The sequence below is a fragment of the Xiphias gladius genome, chromosome 22 (assembly GCF_016859285.1).
Source record: "Xiphias gladius isolate SHS-SW01 ecotype Sanya breed wild chromosome 22, ASM1685928v1, whole genome shotgun sequence".
Classification (NCBI taxonomy): domain Eukaryota; kingdom Metazoa; phylum Chordata; class Actinopteri; order Istiophoriformes; family Xiphiidae; genus Xiphias; species Xiphias gladius.
The window spans coordinates 27,539,428-27,560,488 of NC_053421.1; the positions used below are offsets into that span (position 1 = coordinate 27,539,428).

At 41.6% G+C, this 21,061-nt stretch overlaps 1 protein-coding gene across 4 annotated transcripts; it reads left to right on the forward strand.

The window, feature by feature from the left end:
* Positions 1–1,654: 1,654 nt before the first annotated feature.
* Positions 1,655–21,058, forward strand: nt5c3a (5'-nucleotidase, cytosolic IIIA). 4 transcript variants are annotated; one of them, XM_040118145.1, is made up of 9 exons: positions 1,655–1,757; positions 2,077–2,320; positions 18,199–18,297; positions 18,753–18,822; positions 18,990–19,122; positions 19,353–19,442; positions 19,564–19,726; positions 19,854–20,054; positions 20,628–21,058. In XM_040118145.1, the coding sequence occupies exons 2-9, from the start codon at positions 2,183–2,185 to the stop codon at positions 20,727–20,729; spliced, it is 996 nt and encodes a 331-aa protein (XP_039974079.1). In that variant the 5' UTR covers positions 1,655–1,757; positions 2,077–2,182; the 3' UTR covers positions 20,730–21,058. The 4 variants fall into 4 exon arrangements, with proteins under 4 accessions (XP_039974079.1, XP_039974081.1, XP_039974080.1 ...); XM_040118147.1 differs by having other exon boundaries at positions 1,701–1,757; positions 2,053–2,320; XM_040118146.1 differs by lacking the exon at positions 1,655–1,757 and adding an exon at positions 1,773–1,980.
* Positions 21,059–21,061: the final 3 nt, after the last annotated feature.

Sequence of the window (21,061 nt, forward strand, 5' to 3'; positions counted from 1 at the left end):
CAGTGTGTATCATATAGAGAAACCAGAACTTCCGAGCTCTGCTCCAGAAGTAAGAAAACCCGCAGTAAATCGATCACATTGATAATTGTACTAACACAAAATAGCTAAATAATCTGGGCAAAGCATTGGAACAACAGTATGTTGAGTGTGTCTGGACAGGAGTGGTAAATTTTTTTTCGGCTGCCCCCCATTACATATTAACATTTATGATATTGTACATGATTTCTTACAAATAAAAGAAATAAATCACATCAGCTGATTTCACTGATTGGCACTCTTTTGATCAGCGAGAGGGGGAAGTAATGGATGACTTAACCAGTGGATTGAAAACCTGGATGTTACTGGAAGGAAATGTCCCTTTGTGCCATAAAACAACCCAGCACATTTTCCTCAAAATCTATGGAAAAAGCAAAACTACGGTAAGAGAAATACGGTCAAGAATGACAGCTGTGTATGGTTTGGCTGATTAATCTATGATCTCAAATCTAATGTCACAGTTTGATCATAGAAAAATGATAAATAAGCACGTATAGCAGAATGGGTTGATGTTAGACATATACACCCAGTTGGATAAGAAAAAAAATTACACACGATGTTAAAACAAGTCAAGTTTATTTGGATAGCGCCTCTCAAGACAACAAGGCAAGTCAAAGTGCTTTACATAAAACTTTAGGACACACAGATATGTCCACGCAGCTACAGCGCAGTGCAAGATGTGAACAAATAGTCACAAACTTCATTTAATAGAGGGCAGAGGCAAACCGAAAAGTCTTGAACCTTGGTTTGTGAGAACTGGGAGTTGGAGTAGACCAAGTTTTGTGGGAGTTTGTTTCAGATACGACATATTAAGCATATGAATACTAGCTGCAACAACACTGAAAGGTTTACTATATACATCTAAGGAAACTGCAAGCTACTCATTCAACATACAGTCTTTATAGCCACTTAATTATATAAGTTCAAGATAATGCCAGGACGCTTCTTTCAAAAGTGTAAAGATAATACGTTCAACCAGAGGTGCTGCTATCTAACTGATTATTTCAAGTGATGAAAAACACTGAGGTAAAAATACAAATGTATATTTCTTTTGAAGACCAATCCAAGTAACATCTTCTTAGTTTCCATGTTTACTGTGAAAAAGGCCAACATACAGCGAGGATCTCTGTAACCATTTCAGTACCAAGATATGCACCAAACCATTCACTCTGTAATTCAGTGACGCTCCCTTAAGTCGAAGTGGAGTCATCTCAGTAGTCCAGGTAGTGATGGTGCCGAAAGGGACACCAGATGTGTCTTCTGAGAGGGGTCCAGGTAGCTTGGAAATGGGTGAAAAATACTGATTTTAAAGTGTACTAGGTTAAGTGAAAGCGTTACTTTAGCAAGAGTATATTTAGGCCAGTTTACTTCCATCAATGCAAAAGTGCAATAGAGAAAAACAGCTTTTCAGGCAATTTAATGGGGGTGGTAGAAGGACAAGATCATTAAAGAGGATTTGTTAATTTTGTTCTGGAAATGACTCCAGAAAAAAAAAACATGTTTTTGTAGCATATAAAGTGAGTGTAAAAGTAGTGTTCTGGCATCCAGTGACATGTATTGACTTTTGTTTTGGTATTTCCCGTAAGAACGGAAGTGTTTTATTCTTAACTTTGACGCGTGAAAGGTGTTAAAGAAGGGACTGTGTAAAGTGGAGGAGGGGGGTCACGGGTGTTTTAACCTTTGGCTTTTAAAAAGGGGGCTCCTGGAGCCGATGTAACTCGGTGAGTGTAGTGTGAATAAACGTCTAGAAAGATTGTTAGCCTACCTGACAGGTTCGCTAGCTTATGTGTTGTTGCTAAGTTACGTACGAATTAAGGTCTGGCTCAAATAACGTTAGCTTAGTGGCTAAAAGGGCTTAAAGCCCTTGTAACGTGCCGTAATTTTTTATTTATTATTAAGATTATAGTGCGATGTGTTGTCTCTATTTTTGGCATTATTTTTCTGGTCAGTTGTTTAATTCAATATGTAGTTTTCACAGCTATTTCGTAGTTTTGATGGGTTTTTGAACTTCTTCAGAGTGACTAGTCTCTGTCCGCGTAGACGATCTTCGGCCGCGTGTCGCACCAGTAGGAAGGCGCCTACTGACGGAGGGCAGGACGGGACTCTCCGGGCGGCGGGCTGGTCTGTGGAGGAGCAGCGGGCCGCCATGGACAGGACGGCCGTGGTAAAGGTCGGAGCCGCGGCCAGTGCCAGCGTCTGTGCTCTGTTCGGCGGAGTGGTTCTGGCGCAGTACATCGTCGCCAAGAAGAAGCGAGCGGGCAAGAAAACCAGGATCATTGAGATGGTGAGTAAAGAAAAAAAAAAAAAGCTCTCTCCAGGTGCGTCAAGGTGAGACAAGAAACAGGAAGTGGAGAAGCTGGGCCTTCACAATAAAAGTGCACGATCTTCCGCAGACGATGAGTCCCATGGGTCATAGTGTGGACGTTGAGAGCAGTTTTTAATTGCAGTCTAGGTGCAGATAAGGGGCAAGAGATTTTGGGGTTTGGGTGTGTTGCTGTACTAAATTTGACATGATCGCATTACAGAGTAGTCTGCTGATTATTTTCTCGATTAATTGGTTAGTTTTCTGTCTATCAAATGTCCCAAAATAGAGTTGCCTGCTATTATTTTTTTCAAGGTCTAAGATGAGATACACAAATTGCTTGTTTGAAATACAGATCAGAACCAAAAAAAATGTATATTTCAGTCAAATATATTAAAGAAAAGTAATTAGTTATTTTCAAGCCAGTAAATATTTGGAATTTTTGCTTAAAATATTTAAAACAATCAATGTATTATCCAAATAGTTGCCGATCAGTTTTCTGTCAATTGAATTATACATTGCTCGTTTCAGCTATAACTTCAGTATCGATAAAGCGGTTTTGTCAAAGGGAAACCATGCAAGCTGTAGTGCACTTAACTCATCAGTCTGAAATTTTTATTGTGACACACAGTATGTGAACACATGCACTTTGCTTGATATAATCTAGAGCTGCCATGATTTGGCAGTTTATCAGTTACTCAATTTAAAGCAAATTAATCTGCAACCATTTTGATGGTTGGTCAATCATTGTAAGTTATTTTTCAAACAAAAATGCTTTATTTTTTTTTGCTTTAAATTTATGATTCCAGGTTCTCAAATGGGAGGATTTGCTTGGTCTTAATGGATTAAATTGAATTTCTTTGGGTTCTGCTGTGTTGGTTGTACAAAACAAGACATTTAACGAACGCATTATAGGATATTGTGATGGCATTTTTCATTGTCTTCTTTCATTTCACTGACCAATTGATTAATCTGGAAAATAATTGGCAGGTTAATCAATAACGGAAATAATGGAACAAGTGAAGTATTGACTACGTTGTTAATACTATTGTATTTTACCCCAAGAACTCACCCTCATAACGTTGCAACAGATGTGCGCCTATTAGTTTGAAAATCGCGACCGGAAATGTGACGCTGTGCTCTTGGTGTGTTGACAGTAGTGGACCTGCTCGATGGTATACGCAGACGCGGATGTACCTAAAACGGCATCTGTTTTTAGAGGTCACCAGCCGGCTTTTCTCCCAACAGAGAGAGCAGCAGCTTCTCTGTTCGAGACCACAGAGCTTTGACAGTGGATCCTGTGTGCCGGTGATGCTCCCTACAGCCCCTTCACCGTCCTGGAAACAGCTCCCTGCTCCCTCTTGTCTGTTGTTCAACAGGCAGCATGCGGGTTATGCAAGACGGAGCAGTACATACGCTCAGTCCAGCTCTCTAACCAGTCCGACAGGATTCATGCAGACCTGGCGAAGCACAAAAATTCTACACAGACTGCAGAATATAGTATAAATAGGGACGGAATGTCACACTTCAAAATTCGTGAGATTCAAGTACATAAAAAAGAAAGAAAGAACCGCAACCCGCTTTGTCATTCAGTGTTTGACACCTGAGTGTCATTGTTGTACAGAAACTTATTTAGGTTTCTAGAGTGGTTTTTTTTTAAATCTTTTACATGGTTTTAGAAACATTTTCATGGGCATTCGGAAACGTGTTAATTTACATTTTTCCGTGTGGGCTGTAAAAAGGTGAAAAAAGTGAAAACAACTTCATTCTTAAGTCATGTTTGCAAAATAGGACCTTCACTGAAACTTGTTTTTGGAAATTTTGATTTGAGGCCCAGCTGTTGGAAAACTGTTACAGTTTATAATGAATTTATTGAGGCAGTTATTCCATTACCTTCTCCTCAACTTAAATGCTGTCCTTCAAATACCCGTGTGAGGATATATGTGGTTCAATAAAGGAGAAGAGGTCGAATATGAATATTTATTTGATCATAATATAGTTTCTAGTACGTGTCACATGGATGTTAAACTTGTTTTTGTTCAGAGCTTATCGAAGATATTTAGACTTTGAATTTTGCAGCCGTAGGAAGGCGTTGCCATATGCTGTGTGTCTACTGGTATCTATATGATTCATCTGTGTTATTTGGCTCCACCTGTACTCCGGTTTCTATGCACTGTCTACCTGTAGCGACACACAAACACACATGAGCTCATGTAGTGACAGGAAAATTCAGCTGTGGCTTTTCTGATTTCATCACTTGCGGTTGGCTTCCAGCAGTCAAATGCTCTGGCTGCAGGCAAGCATTTATCGTTTTATTGCTGGTAATTTCCCTGACAGGAACCCTATTCTCAATGTGTCATTTATTGGCATCGTCCCACAAGAGGCTGAAGTTTGACGCTGGCTTTTTACAGCAGCATTTATGGAAGTGTTTGACAGAAAACTTGTCTGTTTGTGTAACAAGGCTCCCCTTCCAAATACACTCTTCATTTCACGTAAATGAACACTTATTTCTTTTTCATTCCCTTCCTAGCGCTCCGCTTTGTTGTAACAGACCCTCGACCGCCTTACATCTGGTTGTTTGCACCATTGTTGATTTAGGAACTGAAACTTTAAACTGCCAGTTTGGGAAATACAAGTTGTCAAATATATCAAAGTAAGGAGGTGAAAAGGAGAGGTCAAAAATTGGAGACATTACGTCTCACCTCTGAAAGGGATGGTCAGAGATGAGGTATAAAACTGTGCAATTTGTAATGACTCTGTGAGTTGATTTCTCATGACGCTGGCCTCATGTTTGCCCTAACTCTGAGCAGCTCAGTCAACGCATCAGCTGACTTCAATATGTGTACAGCAGCGTGACCAGGAGAAGATCAAGGGAAGCTCATCAGACGTCTGTGTCTTGTCTTTTCCTTGCTGTGGTGCTTTAACTTCATTAACGGCGCGGAAATCAAAGGGAGTTTGATTTCAGCCTTCCGGAGCTTCCCAGGTAAATTTACATGCAGTGTTGTTGAGCCTATTTAGTTTATTTTCAGGTAATGCTGCTAGATATTACCTCCGCCAAGGAGCTCATGTTTTCACCCGTGTGTGTTTGGTTATTTCTCAGCAGGGTTACACAAAAAGTACTGAACCAGACTTGCACCAAACGTGGTGGAGGGATGGGGCATGGGCCAGGGAAAAACCCATTAAATTTTGGTGCGGGTCCGGTCAAAGGAGCAGATCCAGAAATTTTTTTTTATCACTTTCGTTAACATGGCGAGACAGGGTATTTTTCGACATTTTCCCTACTATTCTGCCTCGATGGAGGCTTGCGCTCTACTGAGTGCCATTCTAGTTTCTTGTATTAACTCATCAAATTGAGTGCTGCTAGGACAGACAAAACCATGAAGAAAAGACTAAAAAGACACACTGACCAAGCTGCAGAGCAACAAACTGTCCTTTGTTGTCTTTGCTCTTTTGCTATTTCAGTCATCTTGCAAAAGAATGAAACTGAAAAATTTTTGGGATGCAGTAGCCACTGTGGCTGCTGTACAGAAACAGTCAGTTGTTTCCTGCCCTGACCTTCAGCGTGGAAACTATTGACCATCTGCTTTTTATGATGCTGTAGAAGAAGCAAAAACATCCGCTCCAAACCCCAGGAGCCCCGACACTAAACAACAGCAACTCAGTTCAGGCTTTCATTTTCTGGCCTGGGGTGAGATTTTACATGGACGTTCCAACTCTCTAGAACTTCTGAAACCCCATCTGTGTCATTTCAGAAATAAATGGGCATCACAGAAAAACAGCACATTCTTTTCTTCATTGCCAAAAACCATTGGGGTTTTTGTTTTCAGCAGACCTGCTCATTACCAGCATGACGTCGTTCACTGGTTACTGCCGGTTGTTAGATGTTTGTCTGCTCGCCCTGCGGCAACTTACAAATGAAACAATAATGAAAAATATCCAATGCTAAGGAGGTCAAAGGTCAGAGGTTAGAACACCTTGATGATAGATGGGACAGGGGTTTATTTAACCCTGAAATTATTATTTATTATAGAGAATTGCAAAGAAATTAAATAATTGCTGTGGCGAAAAAGAAGGAAAAGTGTTCATAGTTTTGTTTTCATGATATAAAACGGCCTAGAAAAATGGTTGGATTTTTAAAACTGCAGAAACTTAAAAATGTGTCCATGGTATTGATAATTAATTCGTCCGTACAGCGAAGGAAACCCTAAAAACCGAACGCTCGTACGAGACACTTTTTCTACACCCAGAAACATATTCAAAACGCTGCCAGCGCAAGGAAATTTTTTGCCTTGCTTCAAACTTGTGTTGACTTGTTACACTGAATATTGAATATTGACAGTTTTGATGATATGGGGTTTGAGGAATGATTTGTAAAAATAACCATAGATTTACATTTTTCTCAGTGCTAGTAGAAGCTCAGTTTAATCCACAGCTTTTGCACTTACTGTTTAACACAGTCGAGCACTACATGCACCCTGTAACTATGATAACGCAATAGATAAACAAGAGTGAAGTCCGTTATGTTAGACATGTATGTCACAAACTGGATCCTTGCTGTGTCACGGTCACATTAGTCACGGCAGCACCACACTGTCTGTCTGACTCAAGTTAACGCTGGAGACATTGAGGAGACACTCAGACATTCTTCAGTGTGTTCGGTTTGTTGCTCTCCAGTGACGTTCCGCTGAGTTTTTGATACACATGGTCATGCTCTGACTTCTGTCTCTGAATTGTTCCATTTCCTTATTGCCATTGATTGATTTGTCATTCCGTGTTGAGACGGTTAGAAAAAAACCTGTGGCCGTCACGTTTCTAGAGCCCAGAATGATGTTATAAATAAGATTAAATTTAGAATGAACCTTCCCACCCCAACTCCAGCCAAACACCTGCTGAGCTCAGTCAGACACATCCTGATGCATCTCACTTCGTTAGTGATGCTGTCGCTAGATGACAGTTTAAAAATTCAAATGGGGCCTCGGCTGTATGTTGGAACACCACCACTCATTTTCCCTGAAGCTGAATAAGTCAGATATTTCATAAAATAACGAATTTCTTCTGACATAAGCGGAGGCCACCTTTCGTTTGAGAGACTCGACACTTCAGCAGAACACATGGCTGTGTATTTACCTAAACCGACTGGTGGGAGGTGCAAACCCGTGACATTTTTACTAAAGTAAGGCCTCTGTGGACGCTACACTACCCTACTAGATGGTTTGGAGGTGGTTGATGTGATGTTATAGACCTTTTGTCAGTTCAGATATTTTGACTTGCCATATCAGGTAAAGCGCAGGAGAAACAGATTTCCTTAACAGTTACTCAGTTCCATCAAGTGTCCCAGTAAGAAATGCCAGTTAGTTAGCATGCAAAATACCAGGCTGCTGGAAGTAGCTCTTCCAAATGGACTGCAGTTGTTTTTAATGTTATCAATCACACGTGTTTTTTCTGCTATGACAAGCCCAAGTGTCTGATGTGAGAAAGGTCTGTTGCTGACGGTTAAGTGAAGGAGTCTGCCGGAGTGTGTTTCACCGTGTTGACCTCTGGAGGGCAGAACAGAGCTACACTTGAATTGCAAGTCTGGTTGTTTTTATTTTGAAAATAAGCTTGGTTGTATGTTTGTGCGTTACAGCAACCGGCACTCCTCAATGTATATTTGTGGACGATAAGACCAAAGCAACTTACAGTTATTGAGGGTTTGCTATTTACTTACATTGTCTTTAATGACAACTATACTATCTAAAATTAGAAACACAACGCAAAGCCTTAATCTTTGCAGGTCATAGTAAGAAACAAAGTGTTTTTCTGATGATAGGTGATGATGCACAAGGCAGAATCTTCTATATAGATAACTAGGAAGCTGACAGCAGCAATGATTCACATATGATGTGCAGTTCTTCCTTTATCTATAGTACAGTATAAAGTAGTTTTTCTGGTATGATCAGAGAGATGCCTGTAAGAAAGAAGAAAGATCAGAGGGAGGAGAATGTTTTAGGTATCGCATTTGAGCTTTTGAGCTGATGCTTTCTCTTAGAATTTTTAAAGTAGAGAGAAGAATGAGCCTCAGTTTTTGAAGTATCAGGGACTTAAGAGTTGATCATCATTAGCAAAGTTGGGGCATACAAGTGGCTTGACAAGCGTTTTATCAACCAGACAACACAGGCGCAAATGCCAAGCGCTGGTAATCAGCCGCCCTGCTGAAATACGGCAGATGTGACCTCTGACCTATTTACAGAGATGAGAAAAAGAGAAATTTTCCCAAAAAAGATCCGAAACCTTTTACCTTAACTGTGAAAATTCAATGCACAGATGTTGCTTTTACACATAAAAGTTATTTTGCTGTTTAAACATAAAGTGACAGTAACAGTGGTATTATGGTTTGACATCCAGAAACACAAGTCAGATGGCATTTTGTGGGTTGATAAGAAGTAATTTTACCCAAATCTCTCACGGCATATTGAGAATGTATGAGAACATGCAGTATATTTTTAATCATGGGATTTTGTTACAGTCAGTCAATTTCTAATCAAACAGCATTGTCAGTTATTAAGAAAAACGGAGGCCTACAAAGTGATGTATTAGAAGGATTTGCGAAGAAAATTATTTGGGAATTTTTGCTGAAGAGGAATTTTAAGCCTCAACACAAACCTCTTGCTGCTATGACCAGCAGTTCCTTGAGTGGCCATGCTGCTTTATCAGTAGCAACAGATGGCTGTCACTGTGACTACTAAAGCAGTTCATAGTGTGAGTGGGTCCACAGGAAACTGATGAAGGGCCTCCACACAAAAACAGGCGCTGTGACACCCATTAATAATACTTGGGCCTGTTATAACACGACACCATGTTCACAGTCTGTTAGAAAAATAAAGAGGATTGGATTAATGTCTGGTTGGATTCGTTCATGTCCTTAGACTCATCGGAATGCCCACATTTAAGGTGGTTATCGTTTTGGATAGGTGTACAGACCTTGTATTTGCGACTATAAAGGATTTTACGACCTTGGTAAAAGTTAGAAATGGAGTTTGCCACACTTTATGTGGCTGATAGTAACAGTTATCCCAGTCTAAAGTGCCATTTTACAGAGGAGCTGAATTACAAACAGTAGAGGCTTCAGCAGACATGGGGCCCACCAAATGGACCAGATGCTGGTGCTTCGTAATCAGCAGCTGTGCACAGGTAATTTGGTTTGTGGTTGGAAAAACTACCACTACTACTATTAAAATGTGTATAATTTATTATTTTTTGAAATGCATTATTTAATCTAAAAACCAGATTTTAAAATATTTGTCTTGTTAAATATTTTTAGTGGACTGATGTGTGGGCAAATACATTTTAAGCCTCATAACAGTAAGTGGGAGGATTTGCAGGATTGTATGGAAAGTTGCACAAAAAAAAGTAATAGGAGGATAAGGAATAGTAGCAACCGATGTAGGGAAGTTGCGAAAAATAGTCGAAGCTGCAGTAGCATCAAGTAGCGGGAACATCGGCAGTAGAAGTTGTAGAAACAGATTAGTAGACGTAGTAAAAACAGGAGTAAAAGTAATAGCAGTAGCAAACATTGAACATATTAGTAGTAGTGTTGGTAGCAGAAGTTGCAGTAGTATCAATAAAATTAGTAGTAGTTGTTGTAGTAGAACTAGTAGTGGTAGCAGAAGTAGAGTTGAGCAGTATCAATAATAGTAGTAAGATTAGCAGTACTAATAACAGATTTGTAAAAGTAGTACTAATAGAAAAGTAGGAGTAAAAATTACAGTAGTAGGAGGAAGAAGAGAAGGATGAGAAGTAGTATTAACAGATGTAAAAAAGTAGTGGCAGTAGCAGTAACCGTGGCAACAAAAGTTGTACTAGTTGTACGTGTAGTGGCTCGAGTTGTAGTGGTATCGGAAGATGCTATTATATCAATAGAAGCGGTAAGATCAGCAGTATTAGTATTAGTAGTTGTAGTAAGAGAATTGTAGAAGTAGTAAATGTAGTACTAGTGGCAAATGCTGCAGTAGCATTATTAGAAGAGGTAGTATTAGTAGTAAGGATGTTGGTAGCAGAAGTTGCAGTACTACAATTATGAGTACTCTTGTGTGTCAGATGTATCTGGTTAAAACAGCAATGGGATCAGTCATCTTTGAGGTTGTGTTGAGAGATGACGAACAACAGTTCATGAGCTGTCACCTGTCGGGGGCGAAGGAAACACTCAGCGGGGCTCTGCACTTTGTCCTTGATGACCTTTGCCCCCGGCAGGCCAAGGCTGGGTCACAGCAGCCTGAGCCTGTCAGTAACCTCTGTTCAGAGATTGAATGGGATTTCAGAGGAATGCTGGGAGAAGGTTGAAAAGGCAATTTGACAGCTCTTAGAAAAGTCAGCGGTACTGATATCAGCCACGTGTTTTACAGCAACATGCAAAGTAGTATTCAAACAAGAACTAACGTAAGCAAAACTTATGGCAGATTTTTAGCTCCACTCAATTTTTCTACAACTTACTGAACAAATCAGATACTTCTACCAAGCATACTTCTTTTTATTTTGTCTATTTCTCTGTCTGATGATTGTCTTGACGCCACAGGACATCCGTGTTATTATCGTAGCAACACCCTCTCTAAGGGGGCAATAATTAAACCACCACACTATTGTTACAACGTGACAACACCATTACATAGACTGGGGACTTGAATGTGCCTTTGCATTCATGTGACAGGTTATGGTGCTGTTTTGAGCAGAGGTCAAGTGAGGCAACCGCTAGGCAGAGTGGAGCAGGCCATGAGGTTCTAGGCGGTGACAGAATTGCGTTTTACATGATTTGAGTTTGATGAATTTATGGCCCTGTTTGTAGAAGAGACTGTGCAGAAGATATAACCACATGAAATACTGCATAACAACCAAGGGATCCACTAATATTCAACATATACAGTATAATAATAAAACTTTCTCCACAGAAAGACAGAGGCACGGTTGAAGCTTTCTCAAGATTTTCGGTTTCTTTTGAAAACTATCATTAGGAGCGGGCAGAGGTGATATGGAAACAACAACAAATGAATACCAGGTGTGCCAGCTGAGTGCTCAGTCTCAGCCTAAACTATTAAACTGGGCCATCTGTGGGAACACCTGGTTTTTACACTTCACAGGCACCTTATTAGGAACACCATACTAATACCGGGTAGGGCCTTCCTTTGCTCTCAAACAGCCTCAGTTCTTCGTGGCACGAATTCTACAAAATGTTGGAAACTTTCCTCTGAGATTCTGCTCCATGGTGACATGATTGCATCGCACCATTTCTACAGATTTGTCAGCTGCACATTCATACTGCCAATCTCCCATTCTAACACATCCCAAATGTAGTTCTACTGGGGAGGCCACTGAAGTCCACTGAACTCACTGTCATGGTCATTAAAACCAGTTTGAGACAACCTTTGCTTCGTAAGATGGAGCGTTATCCTGCTGGAAGTAGCCATTAGAAGATGGTAAACTGTGGCCGTAAAGGGATAAACATGGTCAGCAACAACACTCAGAAAGGCTGTGGCATTAAAACCATGATTGATTGGTATTAAGGGGTCCAAAGTGTGCCAAGAAAACATTCCGCACACCATTACACCACCACCAGCAGCCGGGACTGTTGACACAAGGCAGGTTGGGTTCATGGATTCATGCTGCTGACGTCAAATTCTGACCCTACCATCTGCTGCCTCAGCAGAAATCCAGATTAATCAGAGCAAGCTACGTTTTAACTAAAGTACATTTTAACACCCATTTGGTGTTCCTCCAGCTGACATTCTAAAATCAATGTACAGAAGCTGCATAAATTAATGATCACACTGGAAGGAAAAGTGCACAGCTCTGATCCTGATTTCACTGAGGTCTTTTTTTTTTTTTTTTTTTTATCAAGAAGACGGAAAATGCTGTTTATGGTCAACACATATATGCTAGACATATGATAGCTGTTAGAGCAGCTACATCCAGGTAATCAAAAACAAATCTGAAACTTGAAACTTCCAGCACCCCACTAGTATTCGTCAGAGTGGTTTTTTAAGTAGCTCCAGGTGATCAACAGCAAGAACCAACAAGAACCACTAAAGCTTTGCTCTATTTTTGTTGTTGGCAGTTCAGTCACACGGATTTATTCCTGCGCTTGTTTTATTGCACAGTAGAGTTAATGCCACAGTGGCACAGACTGTTTTATCTCCTCAGACTTTCTCAACCTCAGATGCTTGGGGCAAGTTGTCTTGTCAATCTACATTTTCAAATGAGTGGCAAATGGGACCAAAGCCAAAGAAAAGACTTCACTGGAACAGAATGCCTCACAACTAAACAAGGCATTCTCTGCTCCTCTGCTTGTAAATCCGGTCAATGATTGGTGGAGCTGTGTCTCTATGGGCCTGGTGTACAGCAGGGACATGTGCTGTTATTGTGGTGAGGTGTAATCAGAGAGTGTCGACCTAGTTTTTGGGAGTCGTGGTATGCAAGGCAGAGGTCAGCAGAGGAGAGATTGAGGTGGACTCATGTTCCAGTCTCCCCTGTCTTACAGCAACTCCAACAGTACAGAACACAGCAGGAAACTAAGGCTTGTTCAGCAAGAAATGAGGACGGGGACAGTGTCAGTGTGGCAAAAAGGTTCAAATGTTGCGAAAATAGGTTGCACAAATTTTAACAAATAACTGATAGGTAAGACACAGTCATGTATCAGCCTTCCTCAGACGAAGAAGTAAAGGAATTGGTGCCTGCAGAAACTCATGGTGCATCTCATTTCCCGTTTGTCTCCTTGTAACTCTCTTTTAACATTATTTTCTAACATGAGCCAGCCAGTTGCGATCTGAAGTGACATCGTTTACTGGTGACAGACCGATTGATCGTTTGTCTGGGACCTGGACGATATGACGTAAAGTCGCAATCCTGATTAATTGTCATATTTCCTGTGATGGTAGCATATAACATTTTCTCTCTCTCATGGTTAATCACTTCTAACATGTTTATCCTCATTAATCACAACAAGATCAGTTAAAGATTCAAATATCTTTGGTTGTTCTGGTGATTCTCAGTTTAGTTTTATTATTTTTTTAAATTAATTTAAGTCTTGGAATATGTCTGAATTTGAATATTTTTAGACATTTTCGTTGCCTTCACTGTTAGGAACAAGTCCCAAACATTCCCGCCTTGCCTTACAATGAAGTCTCTCTCATTGTTTTTAATTCTTTAGGGTAACTCATGAAAAATTTTCATTTGGCATTGTTGAAGCCTATTTGCAAAACCATATTTGTGTATGCTGGAAAACTACTATACATAAAAAAGCTTGTAACTTGTGTTGGTACCTTTTTTTTTTATTCCAATACAAGGTATCAATGAGTTTGAATAGTAATTTTGCCCTTGAAAATATTGGTGTTTCTGCCAAAGAAACAATACTTAATAAAAGTTAAAAAAAAAAAAAAAAAAAAGAATATTGCTAAAGTAACAGAGCAATAAGCAGTTTTGGTACTCACCATCCGCTGTAACTTTTGCCGAACAACAACTGTGGCTACAAGTAACAATTTCAGGGAAATGCTAAATGCTAATACATAGTCTAACAGTTGCACAGGTAGAAAGAAGAAGTGATACAGTCAGTGAACTGACTAACTAGTGTCCGTTTAACAGCAATATTTATCCAAAGTTATCTAACACGTGCCCCCATCAACTAATTGAACTTTTCTTTTATAAAAGGAAGAATGGGTTATTTCTTCTTTCTAAAGTTAAGGAGTCTAACTTCCATCTGTAAATTGTCCAGCCCTTAACTCTTTAGGGTCTCATTATTTTAGAGTTATGCACAAACTTGACGTTACAACATTTCCAAATCTCATTTACCAGAAGTTACCGGTTAGTCAAGCTGTTACCAGCACGAGTAATTGATTACACAAATACTAACACTGATCTGACGTCATATGGATTCTACAAATGCAGGGTTGCAGGAATCTGGGTCAGCTGACACAAGAAAAGTTCTGTTCAGTTGATGTGTTTTGGCCTCAGGGCTAAACGGGGGCTTTGATATAATTACCTGATCAACCTGACTACTGATATGTGTGTGTGTGTGTGTGTGTGTGTGTGTGTGTGTGTGTGTGTGTGTGTGTGTGTGTGTGTGTGTGCGTGTGCGCGTGTGTGTGTACATGTAATTAAAACAAATTGATGGACATGTTCAGACTCGACTGGAAAAAATGTGAAGACACTATGTTTGGCCCATTTCTACACGTGTGTACATTTGTGTGGCCAAAATACTGAGTCAGCCGCAGAAACATAAGTGTAAGACACTGTAAATTACCTCTGTATGTGCGTGTGTTTGCATGCACGTGACGCACGTCCACGAGCTGCGCGTGTGTCATGTGTGACCGACCGTTGTAAGAACGAACAGCCTGATGCTCAAACTGAACCTTGAGCCTCGTGACCTTTGGTGCAGCGTCATGCTGTTAAGTGCGTGTGTGTGTTTGTAGGGGTAGGGGTGTGTGTTGGGCCTTAAAATGTGTGTGCTCAGTAGCATTAGTGCTGAAGCGAGGCCATCCCACCGATTGATTTTAAAGGTGAAGGGGTCAGAGGTCACCCTTACTGAAACAAGAGTAGATTACTTTTTCTCCAATGCACCCATTCAATGTTTATTTATGATGAACTTTGTGTGTTTGTGTATATTGACATGGGTCAGCTGAAATTCACCATGTATGTGTATGTGTGAGTATATGTGTGTGTTTGCGTGTTTTTGATCTTCTCTATACAGGGGGAGGGGTTATGTTGTCTAATCTATGCTGGTTGTTGCCCCCTCCCTCCCTGACTGTTGCTGTAGATATATAAGCCTTCTGCAGCCACACAATCTTTTCTTCACTCTTGTGCTAGCTGAGACAACAGACCCGGGGTAAGCGTGCACGTGTGTGTGTGTGTGTGTGTGTGTGTGTGTGTGTGTGTGTATTTGTTTGTACATTTGGTTTAACTGGTTGTGCTCCAGGCTGTAGTCATTCTTGGCTCCTAGTGACTGTATAATATAAAACATTTCGTGCTAAAAATTCGTGCTAACAAAGGTTAGAAAACCCTCTTGAATGTTTTCCTCTGGGATTAGGATGCTTTGATCTTTGACCTCAGTAATTGCTGCTTGTACTGTCACTCCAGAAATTGAGCCTTTTCCCAAAGCCCCATATTTCCGGTAGTGGTATAACCTGCTTTCGCTAAGAAGATCGTGTCTGTTGAATTGTGCGAAATATATAAAGAAAAAAATAAATAGGCACAGGAATGTGATGCAGCACATCTGGAAGTATCACATTCAGTGTCCTCAGCGTACAGCTTGATTTAATTGTAAGTACTGTAGCAGTATTTTATGCGTTCAGACAATTTGCTCAAAGTTCTTTGGAAGAGCAGGTTTGAATTTCACTGCCGTCAGAGGAACACCCCCTCTAAGCTTTTCTGCCTTTTCATATGTGTTCCCAAACTAAGCGTTTTGTGACCCTGTAAACGCAGAGCATGTTTAAAAAGGTCATCCCTGTGGTGACCCATGCAAAAGCTGTCATTTAAAACAAATGTGCGGTTGTTGGGCCCGAGAATGAGACTGTTTTTCTTCTTTCTTTTCTGTCTTCACTCAACAGATATGAAGTTTCGGAAGCTGTTCAGAGTCTTTTCACACTGAGATAATTTTACGTGTTTGCGTATGAGAGAGAGGCTTATTAGAGGGTTGGTAATAAAGGAACTAAGTTTTATTTTTAGTTTGTTTTCTGGGTATCATGTTTCTGTAGGATTAGTGATTTGTGAAGTGCTAAGAAGCCCAGTGCTGATTATATAAGAGTGGGGGAGGTTGTATTGGGTGGGGTGGAATGTTTGTGTTTTTAAGTTATTCAGTTGTTTGCTTTCCCTCAGCACAGTATACAGCTAATACAGGCACAGCGTGGTTGTTGTCTTCAACTGCCAAAGTTGTTACATCAGAAAACGCTTTCTAAGCTTTCATATGTTTATATTTACATGGAGATCTATGGGTTTATGGATAGACTAGATTAACATACATAGACACTGAAATTAGACAATTATCTCTTACTCTACAAAAAAGTTATTCATTAAAAAAGAAATGTGACCAAAAAAACAACCAAATAAAAGCGTCTATTATTGGCCAATAAACTCAGTCTGGGTTCTGTTGCACATTGACTGTCTGCAGTCACGAGAAACCAGCACGTTTTAACACCTTGTCCTCCTAAAACGGGATTCTTTAGCGGCTGCACCAAGTGCTGTTGGATTATCTTTTTGGCTCAGACTTTATGTTCTAAAAAAAAATGTAAGATTTCCTCTCAGTTGACAACCATCATATTGGTACATAACCATGTCACGTCCAGCTTAACATACTCACTCTTTACTCATGACAGGCCTGGTGTAGCGAGATTACATTGTTACTTAACAGGCTGATTTAGCATCTCAACGCAAACACGCTCATACCCTGCGGCACTCCGTGTCGGCCAAACTGAGCCTGCAGGCGGCTGTCTGACACAGGCTGATTTTGGTGGACTGCTCGTGGGTGTGGCTGTCCTGTTGTGGCTTTCGGTGAGAGCTACAAGCACATTCGGCAGTGGAAGCCTGGACTGTAGTGAAGCCTCAGTCGTAGCAACGTTGCACTCTGTTTTTTCTCCTCTTCCTCCTCCGTCATTCATCCGAATGTTCGGTGTATTTTTACAGACCTGTCAAAGTGTTCAAGTTGGAACATGCAAGATTTCTGATATATATGACTGTGTCCCATTTACCAGCCTTAAGCACAAAGTGGCGGAGGGAAACATCCTGTTTCAGGAAGTGGAAAAATCTAAACGCGGGAGCCAAATACAAACTGGCCTCTAAAACAGCAGATAGTGAGCTTACTGAACCATTGAAATATACATGACACGCAGTTAACTGACATAGATTTCTAAGTGAAGAACTAATTCGTTTGTCTTTGGAACTTGATCCACCAAACTCTGAAATCGCTTAGTTTATTGTAGATCTACAAGGACACAGACTGGGTGGAGTCGTGTTCAGACAGGTTAGCATTAATCAAAAATAAATGTACTGGAGGCTCACCATCATCCGCACTCATGGATGCAAACTTTCTTTAAACTTCTTTTTATCCATGCAGTATTTCACGTTACGGTTCTCAGACTTGACAGAATTATCCATTTCACGCTGGTCGGACAGAACTGATGTTGAGGAGATGAAGTTACAAGAAGGGCTGAAGTTCGTCCTCTCTGCAGGGTGTTACTGCGGAGGTTGTGTGTGTGTGTTCAGCTTGTCACACAACACCGACAGGTTCCAAGCATCAGCTGTTTCGTTTACCCTGAACGAAGGGGGGGCGGGTCAGACCTTGACTCTTTGATTAACGGTACATGGTGTGTGTGTGTGTGTGTGTGTGTGTGTGTGTGTGTGTGTGTGTGTGTGTGTGTGTGTGTGTGTGTGTGTGTGTGTGTGTGTGTGTGTGTGTGTGTGTGTGTGTGTGTGAGGGTATATTCAAGACAGAACATGTAGTCTAATCAATCCCTCAGCACACACTTCCACACACATACGTCGAATTTAATCTCAGTCCAAATCGGCCCTATTTCTCAACACGCAAACTTCTGGTTGTTGTCGTTGCCATTGTCCTCCTCCTCCTCCTCCTCCTCCTCCTCTTCCTCCTCCTCCTCCTCCTCCTCGGTCATTTCATACCAGAGCTCAAACAGTAGATAACCTTCAGGGTAAAGCGCTGTAGTTAGAACTGCCTTTCAGGAATCTCTTCAAACTAAAGCATCTGTCCAGGAAGTGGAACAGTCATACCGATCGCATATCTGTCATGCTACGTTTTACAGTTTTCCTGTTTGCCATGTTTATGTTCGAGGAATGTTTAAACATCTGTATCAAATTACCTCCCTCTCTCTTTCTTTCTCTCCCTCCAGATGCCTCAGTTTGAGAAGAACACGGTCCACATGAGGGACCCCGAGAGGGTGGAGCAGATCATCTGCGGTCTCATCAAGGGAGGAGCTTCCAAACTACAGGTAGAACATCAAGTGCTGGTCACACCCCGTCAGTCAGCGTTTTGGTGAAACAGCACCACCTGGTGGTACCGAAGCTCACAAGTCAACTTCTTCACCAGCTGAACACATTTAATGGTTGATATCAAACATTTACAGCTGGTTCAGTGTTTTCAGAGGCAACACAAGTTTTTAGAAGAGGACCTGTAGTTAAGGTTTGAGGGCTGCTACCTGGAAAAGTAGACTCGGTGTCCAGAGACAGACGCAGGATTTCTTCCAGAGGCAATAGTCATGGAAGTCCAGTGTCCAGTCCTCCTCCGGGCTGTACCACAGTGGATGTGCGTGTATAGTCTTCCGGTCGCTTTAGGTTCCCCCGTGAGGGTCCTCTGTTTCCTTTAGCGGCTCTTCAAGGATCTAATTTGTCTGATTCACGGATTTCTCTGGTTGTGATGAGCAAAGTATCCCTGCCTCTATTTCAGATCATCACAGACTTCGACATGACGTTAAGCAAGTTCGCCGTCAACGGCAAACGCTGTCCAACATGTCACAGTACGTACAAGAAAACAACACCGGACATACCTTGGCGTCACGTTTCAGTGTTTATTTTTCAACCACATTTATCCTCAACTTAAATTCTCAATTTCAAAATGTTTTCATGTTCTGCTTTCCTGTTTGAGACCTGCATTATATTATTGCCACTCTGTGTCTCTGTGTAGATATCGTTGATAACTGCAAGTTGGTAACAGAAGAGTGCAGGCAGAAGCTGCTGCAGCTGAAGAATAAATATTATCCCATTGAGATCGACCCGAACCTCACAATGGAGGAGAAATACCCATTCATGGTGGAGTGGTACGTGCACACACACACACACACACACACACACACACACACACACACCACTCACTCTATTTCATATAACAAGCACACACTGTCATGTTTGTGTTTCTGCTCACCAATAGCACGACACAGTCACTTTTTCAGATCATTGAGCTTTTTTTCTTTCTTTCTTTCGTAAGTTTTTAGACCCGCGACGATCAGAGACATCAATTTTTGAAGCGAGTGTGTGTGTATGTTTGCAGGTATTTCAAGTCCCACACACTACTTGTGGAGCAGCGGATAGAGAAAGACAAACTGCCAGAGGTGGTGAGAGAGTCTGACGCGGCACTCAGGTATTTGTAGAGGAAGAGGACACTTTGTAATGGAGATTTGCCGCTGACTTAAATGTGTGGCTCCCGTGTTTACCAGAGCAGAGTGAAGGGTAAAAAGGGATTTTTCTGTGTTGGGTTTCAGGGAAGGATTTGAGCAGTTCTTCGACCGCCTGCAGCAGCACAGCGTGCCTGTCTTCATCTTCTCTGCCGGCCTGGGCGACGTCCTGGAAGAAATCATCCACCAGGCCGGAGTCTACCACCCCAACGTCAAAGTGGTCTCCAACTTCATGGACTTCGACGATAACGTGAGTTCTGGAGGGAAAGACGGATGGCCCTGTCCTCTGTCCTCATGCTGGTGTCTCCGGTTCAATCGCATGGCAATTGAAATATACTCGCTCGCCTTGTTCATTGGTTATGTCTTTCATCTCGTAGGGTGTCTTGAGGGGTTTCAAAGGCGAGCTGATCCACGTGTACAATAAACACGACGGCGCCCTGCGGAACACAGAGTACTTCAAACAGCTGAAGGAATACTGCAATATCATCCTAATGGGGGACTCGCTGGGGGACCTCAGCATGGCCGACGGTGTACCCAACGTGGAGAACATCCTCAAGATCGGCTTCCTCAACGACAAGGTACGGCTACACACGACCGGGGATCCTAAAACGTGCAGAAAATGTCCTTGAACATTGAGTGGATTGAGTTCACACCCTTCAAGTAGTCAATACACTGAGGCCAGGGAGAAAAGCTGTTGTTTGAGCTGCACTCAGAATAATCGAAGAGCAGTGTCTCAACTCATTTGAGGCTGTTGAGAGACCATGGTGGAGGTTTTCCGTGGAGTTCGACTGCTGCTGATCAGCAGCATCACTCATACACCTTGTTGGTATTGTACACTGTCTTTGTTTCACAGCCAAATTCCTCCACTTCCAGGAGGAGTTTGAGTCCTGACAGGATTTTAAGATATTTAAAGTCGTTCCGGCCGTACATGTGTTCTTGAAGGTTACTAAGATTCAGGCAAAATGAGAAATTGCACTAAACAGCAACATGTAGAACTCCTAAGTACTTATCATTTGAAATCTGAAAACAGTGTTTGTGCACCGTCTGTTTTCTGCTGGATCTCTGTGGTGACGGCTGCTGTGGCTGCTTAGAGATCAGGACATGAATTTTAAACCATCTCCTGACAGTGTTCCTCCTCTCTGACCCTGCAGGTGGAAGAGCGATTGGACAAATATCTGGACTCTTATGACATCGTCCTGGTGAAGGACGAGACCCTGGAAGTGCCCAATGCCATCCTCCAGAAGGTTCTATAACTCCACCCCCAAGTTCACCACCCACCCGGTCCACGCCCCTCCTCCAATCTCCTCCCACAGCCTCTGGCCTGTCAGGCTTTTAACACCGACCTAAACCTTTTGTCGCAGGTCCAGACTTGTTACTATTGAACCCCTCCACTCACTCTGGACCCCCCCCCCATAGAAGCCTTTTAAAAGACATTTTTCATCTCCTGAATGAACTGTTTTTAAAAACCCACACAGCAGCATCAGCCTGTCTCTAGTGTGTTTTGTCTGTTCGAATCAGTTCTGATGTTCTGTCTCAGTCATCGTATTATAAAAGAGGAACCAAAAGTGAGTTTTTAAAAAAACAC